Genomic DNA, 21,601 nt, shown 5'->3' with positions numbered 1-21,601 from the left:
AATGTGGGATGATAGAGCCATTTAGCGATACTGGGGGACACTTTCCCGGTCTCAGCGAGAATGGTTTCTGAGCATTCAAGACTATTCTCTACTTTTTAAGACAAACTTCATTCTTTCAATTGAGTTTAAAATGAGATATTACTTTCAAATATCGCTTAAAATTTGCCAGAGTTGCAGTTACGTAAAAGTAAGAATCAAGAATCAACTTTTTAGTGATCAAACATCCTTTAATAGGCTCAGGCAGCTGCTAAGGATATGGCTAATCCAACGTTGCTTTAGAGAGATGTCTTCCAGTAGGAGATTTGTCCTATTCATGTCCGATTTCAACTTGAAAAGTGTCATTTGGAAGTGGTAACAGAAGTGGCTAAAGAGGTGATAACACAGATTGACCTCATCCGATTCGTATCTCAACATGTTTGTCGTCTCTTGGTGTGGATAATGATGATGATTATGAGTTTTAACCATTGAGAAATTGACAGTTCTAATGAGGTTTAAAAGGTTTAAAAACAAAGATTTTCGAATGCAAATGGAAGAGAAGAAAAAATTTTAATTAAACAAAATAATAAGATTGTAATGTTTAGTTTTAGGTGCTTAAAGTTTTCTTCATTTTGTTTACATGGAATTGGTTTGACAGTGGACAGTGGAAAGTGGAAGTTGGATGCCATTTGAGCCGCCCGTCCCGTCCCTTCCGATACCATCCGGTCTAGTTCTGTTCCGTTGTGTGTCATTTAGAGGGTTGATTTAGTTGCAGCTTTAATTTTTAATGAGAGCAGGGAACACACGCGTGCCTCAAAATATTTACACACAGAGGGCCATGGCCAGGGGTTGGATGGGATGGTCTTGGTCTTGGTCTCGGATCGAATTGTTTCTGAATGTCCGAAATGATGGCCGTTGGTCGGTCATACAAAATGTTAGCGTGGCCTTTGGTAATTTGTTGAGCTTCAGCTTTTTGAAATCCAGGACATTTGATGCTTGGCTCTTCCTGTCCCGTTCCCGTTCCCATTACCATTACCATTCCCATTCCCTTTGCCCGTTTCTTGCAACCCTCATGAATTAAACTTGTTTTTAATTCAAATCGCAGAGAATGGTCATTGGCATTACCAAACGGGGTGAGGTGCAAAATTTGTGTATAGAGTCCACCGAGATGGTTTATGTTATCGCTATGATGGCCGACCAGGAAGCGAAATTGTTTTAAAACATTTCACGTTTTCGGATCGGCCTCGTCAGTCCCGACAGCCCGTTCAGCTGCTGTTTCCACTGCCGTCTGCTGCTGCTGCCTCTACTCCTGGGCAGGAGTCTATGTTAGGACTCTGGCTGGCAGGCACGCACGCAGAGATTAAAGGTTAGCACTCGCGACCTTGTCGTAGCCCTTAGGAGCTAGCAGGACCTAGCAGCTTGTGGCATGTACGTGTGCTGCCTGTTGTCGAATCGCCTCCTCTAAGCCGTCGGACCAACCCATCTGAAATGAATCGTAAATCATCTACAAAATGTTTCAATGTTGATATTTTTTATTTACTATTTAGTTGATTATGCGGTCAGTACAATCAATAATCAAACTGAAGTTTGTTTCGGGCTCAATTTCACTATGATTCTGTTTCAGATATTGGTCGGAACGGAGAGTTATGGCTCAATCTTCTATGAAATTGGCATATAAAAGGAGTTTTAATCTTTATTCTCAACTTATCAATTGAGTTCTGTGATGGGTCGGTCGGGTTAATAGACATGACCAAAAACGATAGTTTCATATCCCAGCATGGAGTTGAAAACCCGAACCTGGTTGTTGAGTTTCCTAAATGCTTGGACAACTCATCTAACGAGGATCGACCTGCTTGGTCTATTCGAAAGCTTTGACGAATGTTTTTAAATGTAAACAGATCTGTTTAACCTATAAATGGGGGAATGTTGTTCCTTAAAGTATGTAGAATCTGTCAATATATTGAATCAAATGTAACCAAACTACACAAACGGACGAATGTGCCTTCTTCGAGTGTCTCTCGCTCTCTCCCTTTCTTGAATTAAGCTGATTTACTATAAACATTAACGAAAAGCCACTAAAAACTGCTGGTTCTTCTTCAATTATGCAGAGTTGTCACCTCTTTGTGTGAGTATACTCATTAGTTGACCATATGAAGTTACAAAACTTACATATATATACTTTTTTACAATTAATTCACACAATTCTGAGAGTAAATGTACAACTTATTGTTAGATATAATACATACCCATGTACATATGTACATATGTATGTATGTATGTGTATATGCAAATTGTGCATATGTATGTGAGTCGCATGGGTCTGGGAGAGATGGTTGCGTTTGGGGGTATTGGATTTGGGTTTGGGCTCAAGCTCATCTGCTCCCCGGTCCGGTCCTCTTTTTGGCCCACTCTTGCTTAGAAAAACCTAGTCAAATAAAACACTTTCTAAAATTTGACTTTGGGCAGAAACCGCATTCATTACTCTTAGCCAAAGTAAAAGGATGGTTGGCAGGCAGGCGGGTCAGGAAAGAACCCTTTGCAGGAATTTACCGTTTTTAATCTCGTTTCAAAAGTCCTTTCCACAGACACACACACCACACACACACGCACATGCCACATAGTCTCTCTCTCTCTCTCTCTATGTTCGGTGTATGCATATGGTGTAAATATGAGTATTGGTCCAAGTTGGAAAAATTAAGTTCTGGTCGAGGGCATTTTTGGGTTTGAGAGATTGAAAATGATGGTCCGACAGATTTTCAGCCAGACGAAGTGGCTCCAGGGTATACATGAGGGATTGTTTGGGGAAGACGGGTGTGGGGGACTCAAACAGGACAACCACGAGATGGCATCGGCCAAACTTGGTTGGTTGGTTAGTTGGCTGGCTGGCTGGCTGGCTGACTGGCTGGGAGGCAGAAACCGCAGGACCTTCGAGCCTTGAGCTGGGTAAATATTTGTGGTTACCGAAAGGATACTTTTAGCTGTGCGTAAATTCAAAAAGGCAAATTGGCAACTTGTATTTGCCCGCCTGCCACCGGCGGCACAAAGCTTCGGCAATGCGATTGCGTCAGAAACACAAACACAAACACAGCGACACATGCACATGGGGCAAGTCCCTCCCCCCCCTTCCCCATCTACCCATCCCATCAGGGCACACACACATAGAGGAGAGAGAGAGAGACACATGGTTTGGTTTATGTGTTGGTGATTTCATTAAGACGGTGACCAAATAAATTTATTAATCTTCGGGCTAATAAATAGTGTGACATTAGGCAAAAAGCCAGACGGACTAGCAATGAGAGGGAAGTGGTAACCGGTTTTCATACTGGTCCATACAAACACACAGAGAGACAGAGAGTTCTCTCTGGGAAAGAGGGGTTAGATTAGAGGGATGTCCTCGACACTTTTTGGGTCGCAAAAAAGGGCAAATTTTTGATGCTGTTTGCCCCAGCATCAGCATAAAAACAGATCCTGCTCTTTGGTCAATGGGTTTGTGTCTGTATATATATGTGTGTGTGTGTGTGTGTGTGAGGGTCATAGCAATTAACCTTGTTGATCCACAGGATGCTGTAGATCACTCTCTGATGATGCTGTTGTTGGTGAACATCCCATTGAATTGACCAGGATAACAAACTCGCCCTTTTCACAACAATTTGAAAGGGTTTTTTTTTTGTCTAATTCATTTGGTTTTTGTTTGACTGAATTGTTGACCTTTCAATAGTCACCTCTAAAAGGGGGGGAAGTTAATGAGCTTTGTCAGCATCCTTTTTTTTTTCCTGTCTCTCTTTCGTTTTGCCTCAAATCAGAGTTGACTGAGCTCTGTATGTATGCCTGGAAGGGGTCATGGAATTTAATTAGAGAAAAATGTATGTGATTAGAGATGAACTCATCACCTCTCTGAATTCTGGCATACAACAACGACGTGTTGCTATGCACATGGAACACACACAGGACACATTCACTTCCTCAACATAAGCTCCAAGCCCATCAAAATGACAGCATGTTTGGAATTACACTAAATTTAAATACATTTAATTAAAAAACAACAGAAAAAAATACAAAAATTCCAACGAAAGCAAAGGGTAAATGAAATTGACAAAAAAAAAAGGCCAAAACTGTTTCTTAACGGCAAAAAATTGTCAACTTCTAATTGCTAAATGGTCCATATCCAGATCTCTTCAGGTCAGAGGTCACAAGTTACAACACGGCCAACTTTTATCATAATTTCATATGTTTCATTTCTTGATAGATCAACTAAGTAAAAATTGAATATATATGTATATCCTTCAAGTAGATTTCTCTAAGCCTTTGTAAATTTCATTCTATGATCCATTACAAGTCCTGGAAATTTTGTTAAGAGAAACTCTGATAACACAACTCACGCATGAATTATTTGAATTTCGAAAAGAACAGAAACAAAAATTGTCTATAAACGTGTCTCTGTCTCGCTTTTAAAAGGGGAGCGTGAGGAGGGGGACAAAAGTCGTTGATGAAGTGGGCAACGGACGGACAGCGGGAGGAGCACAACATGAAGTTGGTTCTTTGAGCAAGGTGGACAAATGGATTTTCCAAATAAGCGAAGCACACACAAATCGTTGTCATTTGGGGAGGGGGAAGTAAGTGAAAAGTGTAGAGGAGGGTGGAGTGTGAGGGGGGAGGGTTTAGCATTTCATTCGCAACGTCCAAAAAACAACAAGAACAACAAACAGGACTCTGCACACCTTGCACACACACACACAAAAAAACACATACCCAAATATATAATACATATAAATGGAGAAACAAGAATGAATAAGACAGAAAGGGAGAGAGAGTGACTGAGAGAGCGAGATAGAGAATGAATAAAAATATAGAAAAGAATACAAACAACCCACTGAAAAGTTAGAGAAGTCATTGAATGTCAGCCATGCAGCAACAGCAGACCCCACCATAATGTCCTGTCCCACACTCACACCGATAGTCGAACACACACACACACACACACTCGAAGAAATGATATACAGTTGCGGATTATTATCAAAGTTTCTAAAATTTATCGGAAATCTATGTTTATAATGTTTCAACTTTAGATTCACTCAACTTTACAAATATTCAAGACTATATATAAACCCAAAAAAATCGGCCTAAATATGACAGAACTATAGATTTGCTTTAGTCAAAGTTTCGGACAAGTTTTCAAAAGCTTCCCGAAGGTATTCTAGGAAGTAAGAGATAAGTTTCTTATTAGAAGATAAAGGTATTGAATAAATCGTCTTTATATATCAGAAATCAATTATAAAGTCTCCACATTATAAAGGTGTCAAAAGTTTTGCTCAGTGTAGATTTAGCCAGGTTAGTTGCCGTAGTCGTGGTCGTAGCCGTTGTCGTTGTTGGCGCGTTGCACACATTCGCCGGCTTAATGATTCTTTTATTCATTATTTTTATTTTTCGTTTCCACTCTTTTTATGTATCGCATGTGCTCTCTGGACAGCGGAGCTGAGTTAGCCTAGGACACCAAGACACCAGGACACCGGGACACAGGAGACTGCTGCGGGAAAGGGATTTGGAGCTTTGGGGCTCTTATTAACGAACCAGCGAGTGCGCGAGCGAGCATACCGTGTGTCCTGCCGTGCGTCCTCATGTGTGTGTGGGGGGTTTGTGGGTGTGGGCAGAAGGATGCGGGTGAAAACAATGTAAGGACAGTGCACTTGCACTCCACACACAACGCTATTTTGCAACCACGCACATACACAGACAAAATTCGCCTCGCGCGCTAAAAAGGATGTATTGAAAGGGACCTCGACCGTTAGCTCTTGGTCGTTCTTTCTCTCTCACGCTCCTATCCCGTTCTCTTTTTTCTTTCTTTATCTCCCTCTCTCTCTCTCTCTTTCTGTTTCTCTGTCGCTCTATAAGGTTCATGGACAGTATGAGAGTCCTTAGCTGGTACAAAAGAAAGGCTTAAGTTTCCATTTGGTCTCTAGAGCACGATATCCAAGCATCAGGACGTGCACACCCACACAGCCACACACTCACACATACACAAAAACATATAAACATGTGTGTATTCGGCACCTTTAGGTGGATCTCTGGCTGGGGTGTTCCAGGTTTTTGGTCCTCTTTGCAGCTATTTCACATTCTCATACCCGATTTCTGATTAATCTTTATTTTATTCATTCTGATCCTTAAGGGACAGAGGTAAAGAGTAAGAGTCTCCATGATCGAGACTTGAGTGAGTTCTGATGAAGAGAATCTTCGTGATGCTCATCTTCAGCTTTAGCTCAAGGTCTCTTATGTTGTGGACTCCATCTAGGGTATGGACTTTGTCGAGCACAAGTCTAGTTCGTTACGATTCAACTTTGCAGAATACGAATGTTCTGCACTGTCCGTGTAGACGTCGCGTCGCATCGTAGTGGAATTGAGTGGAATGGTGGGCCAGAGCCGTAGACATTTGTTCTTTGACTTTCTCTGCTTTCCGGGTTGCATTCGCCCACGGTGCCGCCCCCCCATTTCCACCTACTCCTCAAAGCCGGCTCGCACAGCTCTGACCCACACACATCCGCCGAGACAGCGCCGAACTTTGAAAGCGTTTGGAGTTGGAGACGGACGGAGGAAGAGTGGAGGGAGACTGAGAGTGAGAGCCACGGTGCACGGTGTCTGCCATTTTATTTGCGCCTTTTTATTGTTCTGATAAAAACGCAGCTAAAGTTTTATTTTTGATTACAATGCCAAAGTCTTTCTCAACAGGCAACAGCGATCTCCATTCCCACATGTATGTACATACGTGCTCGTCCAGGGAGCTGACCGGACCCCAGGCAACGTCCCCCCCCAAAATACACACACACACTCAGACACACTTGCCTATGGGGAATTTTCGCGCATGAGTTCTATTTGCATGTTCCCTGGACGCTGCCTGACGCTTGGTCCTGGCATTCAAGGAGTTTCCGACTGGGTGGATGTTGGGACGACGCCATTCTATTGCCATGGTTTCAATTAAAATATCAACCCAATCGCCCTGCCATCCCCCACCTTCGTTTTCCGTTCCCCCCCAACTAACCACCACCCGCTGCCCGTCCACTTTCAAAATTATTCAAGTGGTCAGATGGTGTTGTTCATTATTTCTGTAGTTGTTCTTCAACGATGGGGTTGAAATATGTACGGGATAAATGAATGAACGGACGTACAACAGATATATATAGATATGTATGTATGTGTTTGTGTGTGTGTGTGTGTGTGTTTCGTTCTCGTATGGCTGCTTCATGCGCATCCGCATCCGTATTCGCATTCGTTTGGCATCGCATTTACATTGGTAGCCAGTGGAGTGCTTCCAATTCGACCATAATAAATTAATTTATCATCAGAAAAGAATCTCTCTGTGTGAGCTCGAACTGTAAAAGTTTCACCCTTACGGCCACACACACACACACGCACGCACTCTTGAATTAGTCGCTGCACGAACAAATGTCTCCCATCCTTTTTCTTCTGTTTGTTTCTCCTCGTCCTTGTCCTCCTCTTGCTTGTACTTTATGCAAGCCACAAACCAAATCGCACTCGTAGTGCCAGCCTCTTGCTGGGCCAACAACCATTATGAGGCAGAGAGAGGAGACCCCTAGACAGAGAGGGATATTGGTGGAGATGAGGGTCCTCCGCTCTTGTAAATGGAGAATGAATAATGCGCACCAAGTGGGATCCAGATTTGGCAACAAGGAAAGAAAATGCAACAAAAAAAAAACACGAATCGTTATTAATTGCCAAACAAATGCTGTGCAACACTGGCACATCATAACAAGTCATTAACCAACACTGCTTATGTCAGAGATCTTAGCCGATACTGATCCCTCCCTAAGATACACACCAAAATCTTTCTTGTAAGCGATTCTTCAATAAAATAGAATAAAAGTTTTAGATATTAACTAAAAATAGTCATTGGAATTAAATGAAACAAATGCCTGGAAAGTTCTGACAAAGTCTTGATATTTCGAAGGTTGGGAATCGCCATAAAAGTTCTAATTCATTTCCAGTCTTTCAACAAGTCTTAGTCGCAGTCTTTATACTAGTCTTTAAACCCTTTACAGACTTGCAAACTAGTGTTTTAACTAGTCAACGAACTAGTTTTGAAAACTTATTGTTTAAGTAAGAAGAATCAATTGATTTCCTTCATTTAATATTCTCATAATGTTAAAGTTTAGAAATCAATTGAAACATTCTTTGTTTTCTGTGGTTGTTCCAAAACTTGATTGAATATTTTAAATTTACCATTCGAATTTTAGCCTTACTTGTGTTTGCTTTTGACTGACTCAAAAGCAAACTTAAAAACGAAAAACTATTCGAAACCAAATCAACTACAAATTTCAAAATGAATCAGAGTCCTTTGGATATATGTTTTAAAGCATCAAAAAAGAACACTTTCTGAAGTTTTCCATGTTGAAAATGTTATAGAATTAAGCCACAGCTTAGAAATTCACTAGAACTTAAAGAAGAAACTTTAATATTATTAATTTAAATGCCCTTACTAGGTTTTTAGGCATATGTAATCATCAAATACCTGAGAGGAGCCATGTAATCCTCCCCTTTTAACATGTATAGGTAGATACTTATAGCCATTCCTTTGATTATTAAGTCATCACATTGTATACTTTCAAGCCAAATTTGTTTGTCTAACATTTATGTTGATGAAGAGACAATTAGTTTATACTAATATATCGTTATAGATTAGTTATTTGCCATTTAGTTTTTATCCACATTGCCGACTTATACTCTAAAACCTAACATAAAATAGTTATACATATATCTGCAGGATCAACTATTGTAGAATAAAGATTGATATGACTTCAAATCAACTCCAATGGAGTTTTCATTCGTCGATATGTGTTAAGAAAGTACGTTATCTCTCGTGAAGGATATGGCTGAAAGCCTTTCATATTTCTTATCTTAACATGAAATATTAAAAGGCCTTGCGTATTGCCCGCTTATCTAATGTCCTTTGTTGCCAACCACCAAATATGTTAGAAGTAAGAGAACATGTTTGACATCAAACAAGTTGCAACTGGCCACTGATGAATGTGTGTGTGTGTGTGTGTGTGTGTGGGTGGTTAGCTTGACGTCTGCGTCTGCGTCGACGGCACTGCCACAGTCACAGTCGCAGTTGGCGTCAACGTAAGCAATCCTACACATGTGTGAGCCATTGACAGACGTTACAATTGGTCAGCGACTGGTCAAGCTGTGGGTAAATGGGGGCGGAAACTGTGTGGCGCCCAATGGCACACATTATGGTCACCATTTTCATTTATCCATAGAAAGCGCCCTAAAATCTAGGCAATTCCAAAGCATTGTTACTTCACATGCGCTGAAAAGTATGCACCAGAGTTTTGCCAGCGATCAGCTCGCTGCCCGATCAGTAACCATAAAGCATTGTGTGCTTTTAGGGGCTTGCCATAAAACTACCCCCGCACAAACCAACTGAAAATTTATGGGAAAAATAATTAATACACTCGTCGTATTGTTTTACAATTTGCAATGTATTTGTTTTTATTTTTGGTTTTTTTTTTTTTTTTTTGTAATTTTTTTCTCTCTGGTTTTTTCGTTTGTTTTTTTGTTTTTGTTTTGTAACACAGACAACTATTTTGTAATTTATTAATGTTAATTTCCTTTGTATTTATTTTTATTATTGTTATTTTCAAAAAATTACACACATTTGAAAAATATTTTTGTTTTTTTTTTTCCTTTTTACTTTAATTTGTTTGTTGTTGTTGTTGTTGTTTTTTTACCCATTTACTTTGTGGTTTAATATTCGTTTGCCATCGTTTGTCATTTTTCTATTGTTCGGCCAAGTGACAACAATATGAATTTATGTGATTTCAATTTTTGTTTTCGTTTTTGTGTTTTTAGTATAAAGTTGATTTTTAATAGCTACATTAAATTTACTAAATTTTAATGATAGTTTTTTTGTGTTTTTCAATTTTCCTTCCCTTTCTCTTCCTTTGTGTGTGTGTGTGTGTGTTATGTGTGCGTTTGTTTTTTTTTGCTGGCTAATTTGTCATTTCCGTTCCATTTCCATTCCGTTTCAACTTGTTTGCCATATTGAAATTAAAATAAAAAACTTATTAAAAATTGAGAAAATATGAAATGAAACATAATTGTTTAATGATTTTTCATAGTTTGTGGTTTTATTGAGTTTTTTTTTTTTTTTTTTTTTTTCTTGTTTTTGTTTTGTTTTTCTTTTGTGTAAGTGTGTGTGTGTGTGGTTTTTTTCATGTTAATATACATAAATACATACATATATATGTGTGTGTGTGTGTGTGTGCGTATACACATCTAAATATATATACATATAAACATAGATATCGATATATATATATATATATATAGATAGATATACTTTCTAACATAATACCTTTTTGAGCTTAGATATAGTTGAATGTCGAATGTTCATAAATTATGCACGATAAACTTCATGGGATATATATATATATATATATATCTTTTGTATTCTTGGAGAAATCGCTTGTATTAGGACAGTTTAATTGTCTTTAACTGTCTTAGTAGAAGGAATTTTCTCGGCGTGCGCGTGTGTATGTGTGTGTGTGTGTGTGTGAGGGGGTTGGGATTAAGTGGTTTTGGGGTGTTGGAAGAATCGAAACAAAGTTTTAACTAATTTTGCCTTTTGCTTGAATTTTGCTTACCAAAAAATGAAATTTTACTAAAAACAATTGTTTTAAATATTAATCAAAAATTTTAGGGGGAATCCTTTTTTTTCTTATTTTCTTTTTTTTTTTTTTTTTTGTGATCAATCAAATAACGAAAATCAACAGCAAAAACATTTATGTTATATAGAAAAACAAAAAAAAAAAAAAAAAAAAAAAAAAGAGGGAAAAAATTTTTAATTAATTAAATGATCTTTCGTTCTCTAACGTCCTCTCTCTCTAGCATTTTCTCTCTCTCTCTTTTCTTCCTGGTTATCTTTTCACTCTGTCGCTTGCAATCCGTATCAAGTCTAACGGTTTGCTTGTCTTTTACAGTTATATTTTTTAGTTCATGCTAGAAAACAATTCGGTTAGTTCCTCAGTCTTCTAAAATCTAGTTGTTGTTGTTGTTAATTGCTTTCTCAATTTCCGTTACTTTCTTTGTTTCTTCTAGTTTCGTCTTTTCTTGTCATTTCTTACGAAAGTTTTACGTACAAATTTGTGTGTCTTCTTCTTCTTCTTCATTCATTCACTCATTCATTTATATATATATTATAATTGTTTGTTTTGTGTTTTTTTTTTTTGGGAATTTTTTAAATTTTTTTATTTCTTTTCTTGGTTTCTTTTTTTATCTTTTTGTTGCTTGTGTGTTGGTTTTTTGTTTTCGTTTTGTTTTTTTTTTTTTAATCTTAAAACTAAATTGTTTTAAAAAAAAATTGTGTTTTACATTTTAAGATTTATTTATGTATGTAAAAAATTTGATTTGATTATTTTCGTTTTTTCTTTTTTGTTTTTTCCTTTCGTTTGCGTATTTTCTAGTCGAAATAAAGAGCATAAGAAAACTAAAAAATAAAATTTTTATATATACGTGTGTGTGTGTGTGTGTGTACTACTACAAAAAAAAAACTTTTTATATACTATAACTATAATAATAATAATAATAAGATTTTTTACAGTTTCTAGATTTACTAATTGGTTATTGTTTCACTTTTTTGTTTTAAAATTTACATTGATTAACGAATGGAAAAAATCGTCGCCTTTCTTTTTTTTTTTTTTTGTTTTTAACGCTAGTTAAAGTTTAGAGTATGATTTTTGTTATAAATTTTAATTTTTTTTTGTATTTTTTTTGTTTGTTTTTTTTTTTTTAACCAATTTTTTGTTTTGAGCTTAGACCTAGGAAAATACACTGGAAAATGTTTGTCTTCAATTTCATACAAAAAAAAATATATATAATTTTATATATATTAAAAAAAAAAAAAAGATTTTTTAAAATTATATTACATAACGGTTATTGCTTTGGTATTTAAATGCCTCTGGTCGTTTGAAGGAGCTTGGCTGAAGTGCAGCTGGGCGTGGCGTTGGTATCTCTCTTTAAGAAAGGATCATAACCGTAACTGGGCAGGACTCTATCTAGGTAGGCTAGCAGGGACAAAGGGTGTGAGTGGGCAGGGGCGGGGGTCAAGTAGAACGGGTCGAAAGGAACGGGATCAAAGAATGTCTCTCATATTATTTACAGGCGAAGATCTTTAAAAGATTCGCGACATGAGGCGGCTACGTGGCCTCAGCTGGAGGGGATGCGGCTGTGGCTGGGTTTGTGCCTGCTGCAAATGGGTGGGTTGTTGTTGCTGTTGTTGTTGTTGTAGCTGATGGTGGTGATGTGGGTGGAGGTGGTGGTGGTGGTGGTGCTGCGGCTGCGGCTGCTGATGCAGTTGCGGATGCGGTGGCCCGCTGCTCCAGCTGCTAAAAAGTCATGCCTCCTCCTTGAGCGATATGGGATGGGCATTCAGGCTGGACGAGGCATTCGAGTCATTGTCACCGCTCACACTGCCGGGCAGCGAGAGTCCGGCCACAAATTGCGGTGGATAGCCGACGCCCATGGGCGGGCAGGGGGGTGAGAGCTGAGCTTGGGCTGGCATTTGCTGTTGTTGCTGCTGTTGTTGTTGCTGCTGCTGCTGAGCCTGTTGGGCCGCCGCCTGAATCTGTTGGGCAGCCGCCTGGGCTGCTTGGGCCGCCGCCACAGCATTTGCCGCCGCCGCCTTACCCTGATTGACCACACATTTCCGCATATGCTTCTCCAGAGTGGAGGGCACACTGAATGGCATATCGCAGAACCGGCAGCGATACACATCCTTGCCCGTCCGTCCGTGGGTCTTCATGTGGCGGGTCAGCTTGGAGCTCTGGGCGCAGGCATAGGAGCAAAGCTCACACTTGTAGGGCTTCTCACCAGTGTGACTGCGTCGATGGACCGTCAGGTTGGAGCAATTCTTGAAGACCTTGCCGCAGAATTCGCAAGTGTCGTTCCGCTGGCGACTCTCCTTCTTCAGCAGGGGGCCCTGCAGCAATGAGTTGGCCCCTCCCAGACCCAGGGGCTTTAGCTTGAGGTTCTCGAAGAGGGTCTCGTTGCGATGGAGAGCCGACATGCCCCACCAATCGCCGCCATCCATTTTCATGCGCTTGGACAGCTCGAAGGGATTGGAGAAGGGATTGAAAAGCGGCACCTGAGCTGGTCCGGTAGCCTCCTGCGGTTGCTGGAACATATTGCAGTTCTTGGCGAACTCATCCCGCAGACGAAGCGCCGCCGCGGGCAGGCCATTTGGTGTTGATCCAGCAACGGAACCTGATCCCGACACACGATTATTGTTGTCCGCAGCGACGGCTGCAGCGGCGGCTGCAGCTGCCACGGCAGAGGCATCCTTACGGCCGGACTCTTGCAGAGCCTGCTTATAGGCCTCACTGTACTGGGCAATGTTGGACAAACCAAATTTATCCATCAGCTCACCCACCAGCGAGGTGGCACCCGAGCTGGTGGTCTTGGGGCTCTGGCTCTTGCCATCGATGCGATTGTTGACACTCAGGTCTTCGGCCTCGTATTTCATATCGTCGCAATCTTCGAGCTCTTCGTCATCGTCCTCATCCAGATCTGCATCGGCATCCACATCACCATCGGCATCCTCATCCTCTTCGGACTCCTCAGGGTTGGGATCCTCATCGTGATCGGCCTCGTTCGTTTCCAGGGAGTCGGCATTGCTGCCGCCGTCCTGATTGTCGGGACCATCCTGGCCATCTTGGCTTTCGGCGGGACTGCGATGGACACGCATGTGCTTCATCAGCTTCTGTATGTGCGAGCACTCAAAGTCACAGGCCGTGCACTTGTACGGCTTCTCGCCAGTGTGCGTCCGCTGATGGATGATCAGATTGTTTTCGAAACGGAACTTCTTGTCGCAATAGCTACAGGCATAACAGCTGGCCTGATCGTTACCCGATCCGGGCTTCGATGGCGGTGTGCTGGCCGATCTCGGTGTACCCAGACCCCCATTCTCCGAGCCCGTCTCACTGGCCTTCTCGGGCGGCGTCAGCGAATGCGGACGCGATTGATGTGAGTGTTGTTGCTGCTGCTGCTGCTGTTGTTGCTGCTGCTGATGCTGATGCTGGCTACTGGGCGATGGGCTCGCAAAATGCGGCGATTGCTTTTGTCGGGGACTCGGCGAGCTCGAGTTAACAATGTTGCCAGCTCCAGGGCTTGTTGTGCCCGCAAGCTGACGCAATCGCTGCGAGTAAAAATCCATCTGCTGTGATTCCAATTTCAATGCATTGCCACCGGCTCCGGCTAGACCCGGTGTGCCCGGTTGGCCGGATTGCGGCTGGGATTGTTGTTGCTGCTGTTGGGATTGCTGTTGCTGCTGCTGGGATTGTTGTTGCTGTTGTTGTTGCTGCTGTTGCTGCTGCTGCTGCTGTTGCTGATTGCTCAACGACGGCGGCGGCAAATTGGCCGGCGGTACAGATCCTCTCTGGCTGCTATTGCTGCAACTGGAGGGCGGCCGCTGCTCGGCGGGATTAGGAACATTGACATTGACATTGCCATTTGCATTGAACTGGGCCTGGGCGGCAGCAGCGGCTGCTGCCAAATTGAAGCCATGATGACGGAACTGCTCGGTAACCAGCTGCTCCATGCGATAGTGATCCGCTGGCGTCGGACGACCGAACAGAGGCGACACACTAGGAACTACATTACCTTGGGCCAATGCCGGCGGCAATGGCATACGCAGCAGCTGGAAGGGATTGGCATGCATGGCCTCTGGTGGGGGCAACAATGGATGATGATGCCTCATGCCAGCGGCCATGGCCGAGGCCAAGTTCTGTTGTTGCACACGTTGTTGTTGCGCCTGTTGTTGTTGCTGCTGTTGTTGTTGCTGCTGTTGCAGTTGATGCTGCTGAATTTGTTGGACTCCCTGGGGAGATGTGGCGCTCACATTGCTGCTACCGCTGGTATTGACAGAAGACAGTGAGGAGCTGGAACACAATGCCGCCGGACTGCTACGCTTGAGGGAATGCAGGGATTGGGCTGCCACGGCTGCTGCCGCTGACACAGGATTAACTGGGACGGGACTGCAACTCCTTGTGGGGGATTCGGCAGCCGCGGCGGCAGCTGCTGCAGCAGCGGCGGCGGCCACAGCCAATGCATTGCTATTGAGGCTGGCCGGTGTGGCCACCGTCAATGTGGCTCCTCCAGTGGCCTCCACATAGATTTTCACGCCATGCGAGTGCTGGACATGTTGGATCAGACGCCAGGCGGATGTGTAGCGGGTCTTGCATGTGGAGCAGGTGTAGTTGCTGGGCTCTAAAATGACAAACGAGAAGAAGAGATGGAAGGATGTGGTTAAGTTTAAAGCGGAAATCGAGGTTATTTTGGCTATTTTCGTTATTAATTATTAATGAAGTCACTGAGAAAGGGCGGGAAACGGGAGGAGTGCTGGAATGCTGGAGCCTATGCCATGTCATTTATTTATTTATTGATTTCCCTCTCCCACGCCTATGTGTCTGTGTGGTGCGTGTGTGGCATACAAATTGGCTAACAGGACACACCACATGGCAATGGCGAGAATGGCATCGCATGGCGGAGATTGACAATATCGTCTAGGATATTGCCCCAAACACACACATATACATACATACGTGTCCTGCACATAGTTTTGTTGTTGTTGTTGTTGCTGTGCGGTTTTGTCGCGACATTTGTTAATTTGCCATGGTTGTGGCAAATCATGGCAGCTATGGAGAGAGAGAGAGGGGGTGGGGTGAGGTGAACGCATTCAATGTCCTGCGGCGGGAAATTGCCAAACAGCATCTGCTTGGTTTCCTTTTTTCAATTCACTTTTTTTTTTTATATTTTCATATAAGTTAGATGAAAAATCTAAAAACCCCCAAAAAAAAAAAGAGAAAACAATGTGTAATAAATTTTTTGAAGGGAAACGAAATGTGGGGACGTCGCAACGTTTTTGTTGACCAAGATGAGGATGGAGGCCACAATGGCCACATGTCGCCACATGTCACAAGGACACAACAAGGTGTTAATGCTCAACTATTATGGGCAAACCCCTGTAACATCCTGCCAAACGGCCGACAACATCCTCTGCATTTAAATGACGCTTTAAAAAATATATATTTTCCATCCCCCCCGTGCACCCCCCGCACCCTTTGCACTGGGAAACATTGGAAAATTCAGTAGAAGCGCGCATGATGCGCACGAGACATTCATTTTCCACACTTTCGGTTTTCATTTCACTTTTTTTCCCCCGCCCCTTTCATTCCTTCCTTCTTATGAGGGAAGTTGGCAGCTTCCTCTCGCTCTCCCTCTCCCTCTCTCTCGCTCTCAAAAGGTGAACGCATGTTAAACATGATTTTTTGTTTTGTTTTTGTTAGTTATGACCCCTTTCGTTGGACAAGGATCATGCGGGTCGCGTCGGGATCGCATCGAAATGGGAGAAAATGCAAATGAATCTGACAGACAATTTGTGCTCATCGCAGACGAAGGGGTTGGTTTTTTAAAGGGTTAAACGTGTCGTCGTCGTCGTCGCGCGAGACTCGATCATCAAATGTCATACAAAAAAGAGGTAAAAGTTGTCGAAAAACATCAGGCATATTTAGGATCCTTGATCCTCCTGATCACAGAAAGCGTAACGCGAATGCGTCGTGTGTTGAGCACGCGTCAAACTACCTAAACCTTTATTATTTTTGTCTGTTTTGTTGTTGTTGTTTTGGGTTTTTTTGGTAAAAGAAACTCGAAAAAAAAAAAGAAAAATGTTGCGCGAAGGTGTTCTTTGTCTTTTGTTGGCACGTTCTCTGATTCTGTCAGCTGCGGATGCGGATGTTATGCGGGATTTTGGCTTGAAGAGCGATGGACTGACTGACTGACTGGATGGATGGAAGATGGACCAAACCAGCCCGGCGGCAGCGGCGAAACAATGAACGGAAGCTACGCCAAACACACACAAAAAGCAAAAAAAAAAAAAAAACAATAAAGCTCTTGGATCTCTGGTTCTGGCTCTGGCACAGGAAATGGCAAATTGACCGCCTGCAGAATCATGGCAGGAAGTGCACCCGGCCTCCAATGCGTATGAGAGATGCGCCAGGATAACAGCGGGTGGCTTCATCTCAAATATGTATATACATATATATATATAGATTTATTCTTGAAATGCATATGAAGAGAGGGCAAGAGAGTTCGAGAGAGAGAAAAAAAAGGGTTGCCGTAATGGGATAATTGTTGCAGCTTTGCCAACTGGCAGCATCCTGGCCAAGGTCCTGTTGAGTTGTCGCATTTTACGCTAAACCCTTCGTGTACACACAAAAGGACGAGCAACTGAACTGATGAATGGATGCTTGGATGGCTGAATGGATGCATGGATGGTTGGTTGGTTGGATGAAAGTAGGAAGACGCATAATCCTTTTGTGGCCTGAGCTCTAACTCTTGCTCTTGCTAGAAGCTCGTTAGGTGTGGACGTGAAATTGCATGAGCCAAGAGCATTAGCCCATTGATTTCCAACTTGTCCATTCAAAGGACACAACAACAACAACAACAAAAATGAACAAAAAAAAAAAAAGGTGAAGGGATATGTATGAGCCATAGGTGTGAGTGTGAATGGAAGGGATGGGGCGGGGGCGTGAGTGCGAGTGTGTATACCAAAAAAGAGAGTTCAGGGGTCAGGCGATTTAGGCAAAAAGGGGCTTAGTGCCAGCATGAGTCAATAATTGAATGGGATTCGGGCTTTAAGCGGCAAAGTTGTCTATCCACTCTCATATGAACCTGGTTTTTGTCCTGATGGTGTTTCATTGTCGTTGCGGTCGCGACATGCTGTGCCAGCAAATTGATAATTAACACTCACACTCTGACTCTCTGTCTCTCTTCCCCATCATCATCCTTCTCCTGCCAGGTGACAGCAAACAACTCACTCAACTGGCATTCGGAGGGAAGAAAACAAAAAAAATAAAATTCAATGTAACAAAGATTCATTTTGTTTGACAGTTTTTCACTTGTTTCCTCCTCCTCCTCCTCCTCCTCCTACCTCCCTCTGCATTACCCTTTTTTCCCTTACACACATATGTATATTGAATATTATTTGTGCTCTTTTTTGGCTAAAGGTTGATCAGGCAAGGCGGGTTCAGGTCAGGTTGTTGTTGTCATGGTCGCCATGCAAATTTATAATTACCAAATGGACAACAATTGCGCATGGCGCAAAAAAATCCCCGAAAACAAAAAATGAGCACACAAAATGTATAAAACACAATGCGTAATTAATGCAAACGAATAATAGATACACTGTGTGTGTGTGTGTGTGTGTGTGTGTGTGTGTGTGTGTGTGTGTGTGTGTGTGATAAGTGAAAATGTGTGGCTGAAATGTTGACAGTTTTGCATTGTCAGAGTGAAACAACTTTTGTTGTTGTCGTTTTTATATTGACTTTTTTGTTTGTCGTGATCTCTCACAAAGCACAAAGTTCAAGGGTTAAATTGTGACAATGTATGTGTCACATGTGCGTGTGTGTGTGTGTGTTTGCTTTAACTTGCTTTAAACTGCTTTAGCTAAACCTTTTGTTAAAGCTTTCATTTCTTAGGCTAGTTTATGATCACTTTGTCTTCGATTTGTCTTCGTCTTGTCCTTGATACCTGCCACATGGTCAATCATTCATTCATTCAATCAATCAGTCAATCAATTCGCTCAATCCTTCTGCTTGTGACTCGTGACACGCGACACGTTTTTATCACCTGAACGCTTGACCTTTTCTTGTCATGTGGCACGCGTCTCAAATCTGACCATTCTCCCTCCTCTTTTCTCCCTGTCTCTCCCTTTCTCTCCTCTCCTTCTCTCTATTTGCCTTTATCGTTGCTTGGCTTTTGTGCGTGTCAAGTCCAGTTGAGTATTGCCTTTTGTCCACTCAAGTGGTTGCTTTTTGCCTGACCCTCTGCCATCTCCTGTCGTCCTTGCCCCTGCCCCTGGCCCTACCCCAGCTTCTGCTGCCTGCTTATGACTTGTTCATCGCGCATTCCTTCGCGCATTCAAATTACCCTCGAGGGGCAGCTCAACTTGGTTGCCCTGTGCTTTTCTTCTGGCTTTGTTTTATGTGTTTGTGTGTGTGTGTGTTTTTTTTAACCCCTTTGCCCGTTTCCAACATATATGCATAATTTTTCATAGCTGTCTTTGGGCTTTTCATCAGCATTTTGCATTGAAATGTCACAGAAGAGCTTGAGGAAGGAGGAGGTGAGGCTACGGCGAGAGGTTAGCTTCGATTGTCAGGCTGTCCAAGTGTCCTTTGGTCCTGCTGCTGCATTTCTGTTATCAGACCCAGTCACTAAAGCTTTGATGTTCTGTTTCCCCATTCCGTTCGTTTATTTTTTACTTTTTGCCAGCGCAATTGGTCAGACGAGAGTAGAAGAAGACGTACGAGTATTTTGGTCAATGGAAGGTGGGTCCAGGGGTCAGGAGTCAGGAGTCAGGGGTCAGGCTTCAGTTTTCGCTTAATGCAGCAGCTGCAGCTTATCATCCATTGCCCTGCGGCCTGATCATCGCGCTACTTATCCTGCATGCCATGTCCTTTGTGCGCGGTCACAAACAACAACAAAAACATCAAAAACATTTTTTCCGCATATACAAAAATTTTTGCATTTTTGATGTTTGACAAAATTTTAATTTTGGCCCGCTTTCGTCCATCCAAAAATATGCGCGACACATGGGCATGGGATGATACGGCGGCCACCAGAGGAATTGGCTTTGTGTGGAATGGGGTGGGGGGAGAAGGGCGGGTGATTACTAACCTGTATGCACTGTATTGGCTTCAGCATCGACAAGCTCCATTTTGGGTCGCTTGGCCAGTGGTGGGCAATCCAATCCAACCGAATGAACCCGCTCATCGGCCGCATTCACCTCATCGTCATCATCGTCGCCGAATGGCTCCTCCTTAACCTTGGTGGCCCTATCTGTGTCCATATCATCATCTTCATCATCCTCATCATCCAGCTCACAACTGCTGTCCCTGCTGTCTGCCTTATTTACTGGATGGTTGCTGGTGGTACAACTTTTTGGACTGTTGCCACTAACTGTGGTGGATTCTAAAGTGACGCCAGCGCCGGCGGCGGCGGCGGCTTCACTGTCTTTTGGTGTCGTATTGTCATTCTCTGTGTAAGATGAATGATATTTTGTTAGCTCAACTCACAGAGGAAATGGAGTTATTTATCCGTTGGTACTTACCATCTACGAGACGTTTGGGTGTACTGCTGGCTCCATCGGCCAACAGATCAGCCGGACTGGGTGGCGGTGTGTGTATCCTGGATGAGCCACTGGCGGCAGCGGCAGCGGCTGCTGCCGAGGCATCTGCTGCTGCTGTGGCCGCCGCTGAGACTGCCGCCGCTGCTGCTGTTGCTGAGGCTGTGGAGGCTGTTGTCGTGGATACCACCGGAGCCGATTTGCGGCCTGTGATGGGCGCCGATATGGAGGGTCGTCGATTGACCAAACTCAAGGGACGTCCTTCTTCGGCATCACGATCCATGGTTGGACCCTGTGTCGTGCATTGGCCATAGTTCTCTTTGTTGCACTGCAGCACCTTGTGCTGGATGAACTTGACAATGTCGGAGAGGGCGAAAGTCTTTTGGCAGGCACCGCACGTGAGTATGTCCTGTGCGGCCACGGCATCGTTCACTGTGGAGTCGGAATCTATGAGAAACAAGAAGAAGAAAGTGGGGGGGATATAAATACAAATACATAGACGAATATATATTGTCGGTTTTATGGCCCGACTGCCAATGGTGGGCCATCAATTTTGGTTTAATTCGCTGCAAGTTTCTGGCAAGGGGCGATAGAGACTAATTTAGCCACTTTCTTAACTGTTTTTATGGGTATAGAGCCAATTGATTGAACACACACACACACACAGAGACACCCACCCAATGGATGGGTACAGTAGGTGACAAAGAACTTTTGTGACAATAATGTGGCGAAACTTTACAATTACTGGCAAACGTTTTTTGAAATCAATACGCCGCGTCGGGGTCACCATTTACTAAATGTATGTACATTTCGCACCACTGTTTCAATTGATTGCAAATTGTTGCTGAATTCCACTAACCATGGCAACCCTCAGATATTTACATATGGCCAAAGACAGAGAGTCGAAACGACCTCCGGCTGGCTCTGTTTAAAGATAAGCCATATGAAGAGGTCGCAAAAATGTGGCGAGGGTGTGAGTCTGCTTGCTTCTCTTCTTTCTCTCGGTTCGGGAGTGAATGAGGCTCACATATAAACACAATTCACTCCTCAATCTATGCACTTTAATTTATTTGCTTCGCTTTGCCTTCTGACCAAAAAAAAAAAAAAAGAAGTAAAACAACAACAAGAATAAAAACCCACAGCCACCCCCTTGGCCACATTATTTGCATATATGTACATATGTGGAGTGGGAGGGACTGCGATTGGAATTGGGACTCGATGGTGTGAGAGAGGAGGAGGATTGATTGTGTGTAACCATAAATTCCAGTAGCAGCAATTAATTCGAATCGCAAATGAACTGAACTAAATGGGAGAGAACTGATTGTTGTTGGTGGTTATTCGCTTCGCTTTTCGGCTGGTGTGAGTGGAGAGGGCGGAGAAGGGCGAAGTAGGGCGGAGAAGGTCTTATCTAGCCCGAGGGTAGAGGCCGAAAACTTT

General features: G+C 42.9%; 1 protein-coding gene across 1 annotated transcript; it reads right to left on the bottom strand.

The window, feature by feature from the left end:
• Positions 1-11,683: 11,683 nt before the first annotated feature.
• On the bottom strand, positions 11,684-20,603 carry Cph (Chronophage). The gene is made up of 3 exons (XM_068303569.1): positions 20,150-20,603; positions 19,717-20,076; positions 11,684-15,249 (listed from the first exon to the last, which is right to left on the bottom strand). Exons 1-3 carry the CDS (start codon positions 20,445-20,447, stop codon positions 12,380-12,382), a joined length of 3,528 nt encoding a protein of 1,175 aa, XP_068159670.1. The 5' UTR covers positions 20,448-20,603; the 3' UTR covers positions 11,684-12,379.
• Between the last annotated feature and the right edge of the window lie 998 nt (positions 20,604-21,601).

Source organism: Drosophila tropicalis, unplaced genomic scaffold (assembly GCF_018151085.1).
Source record: "Drosophila tropicalis isolate 14030-0801.00 unplaced genomic scaffold, ASM1815108v1 contig_158, whole genome shotgun sequence".
Lineage (NCBI taxonomy): Eukaryota > Metazoa > Arthropoda > Insecta > Diptera > Drosophilidae > Drosophila > Drosophila tropicalis.
The sequence above is the reverse complement of the archived record's forward strand: the minus strand, read 5'-3'. Positions and strand labels throughout refer to the sequence as shown.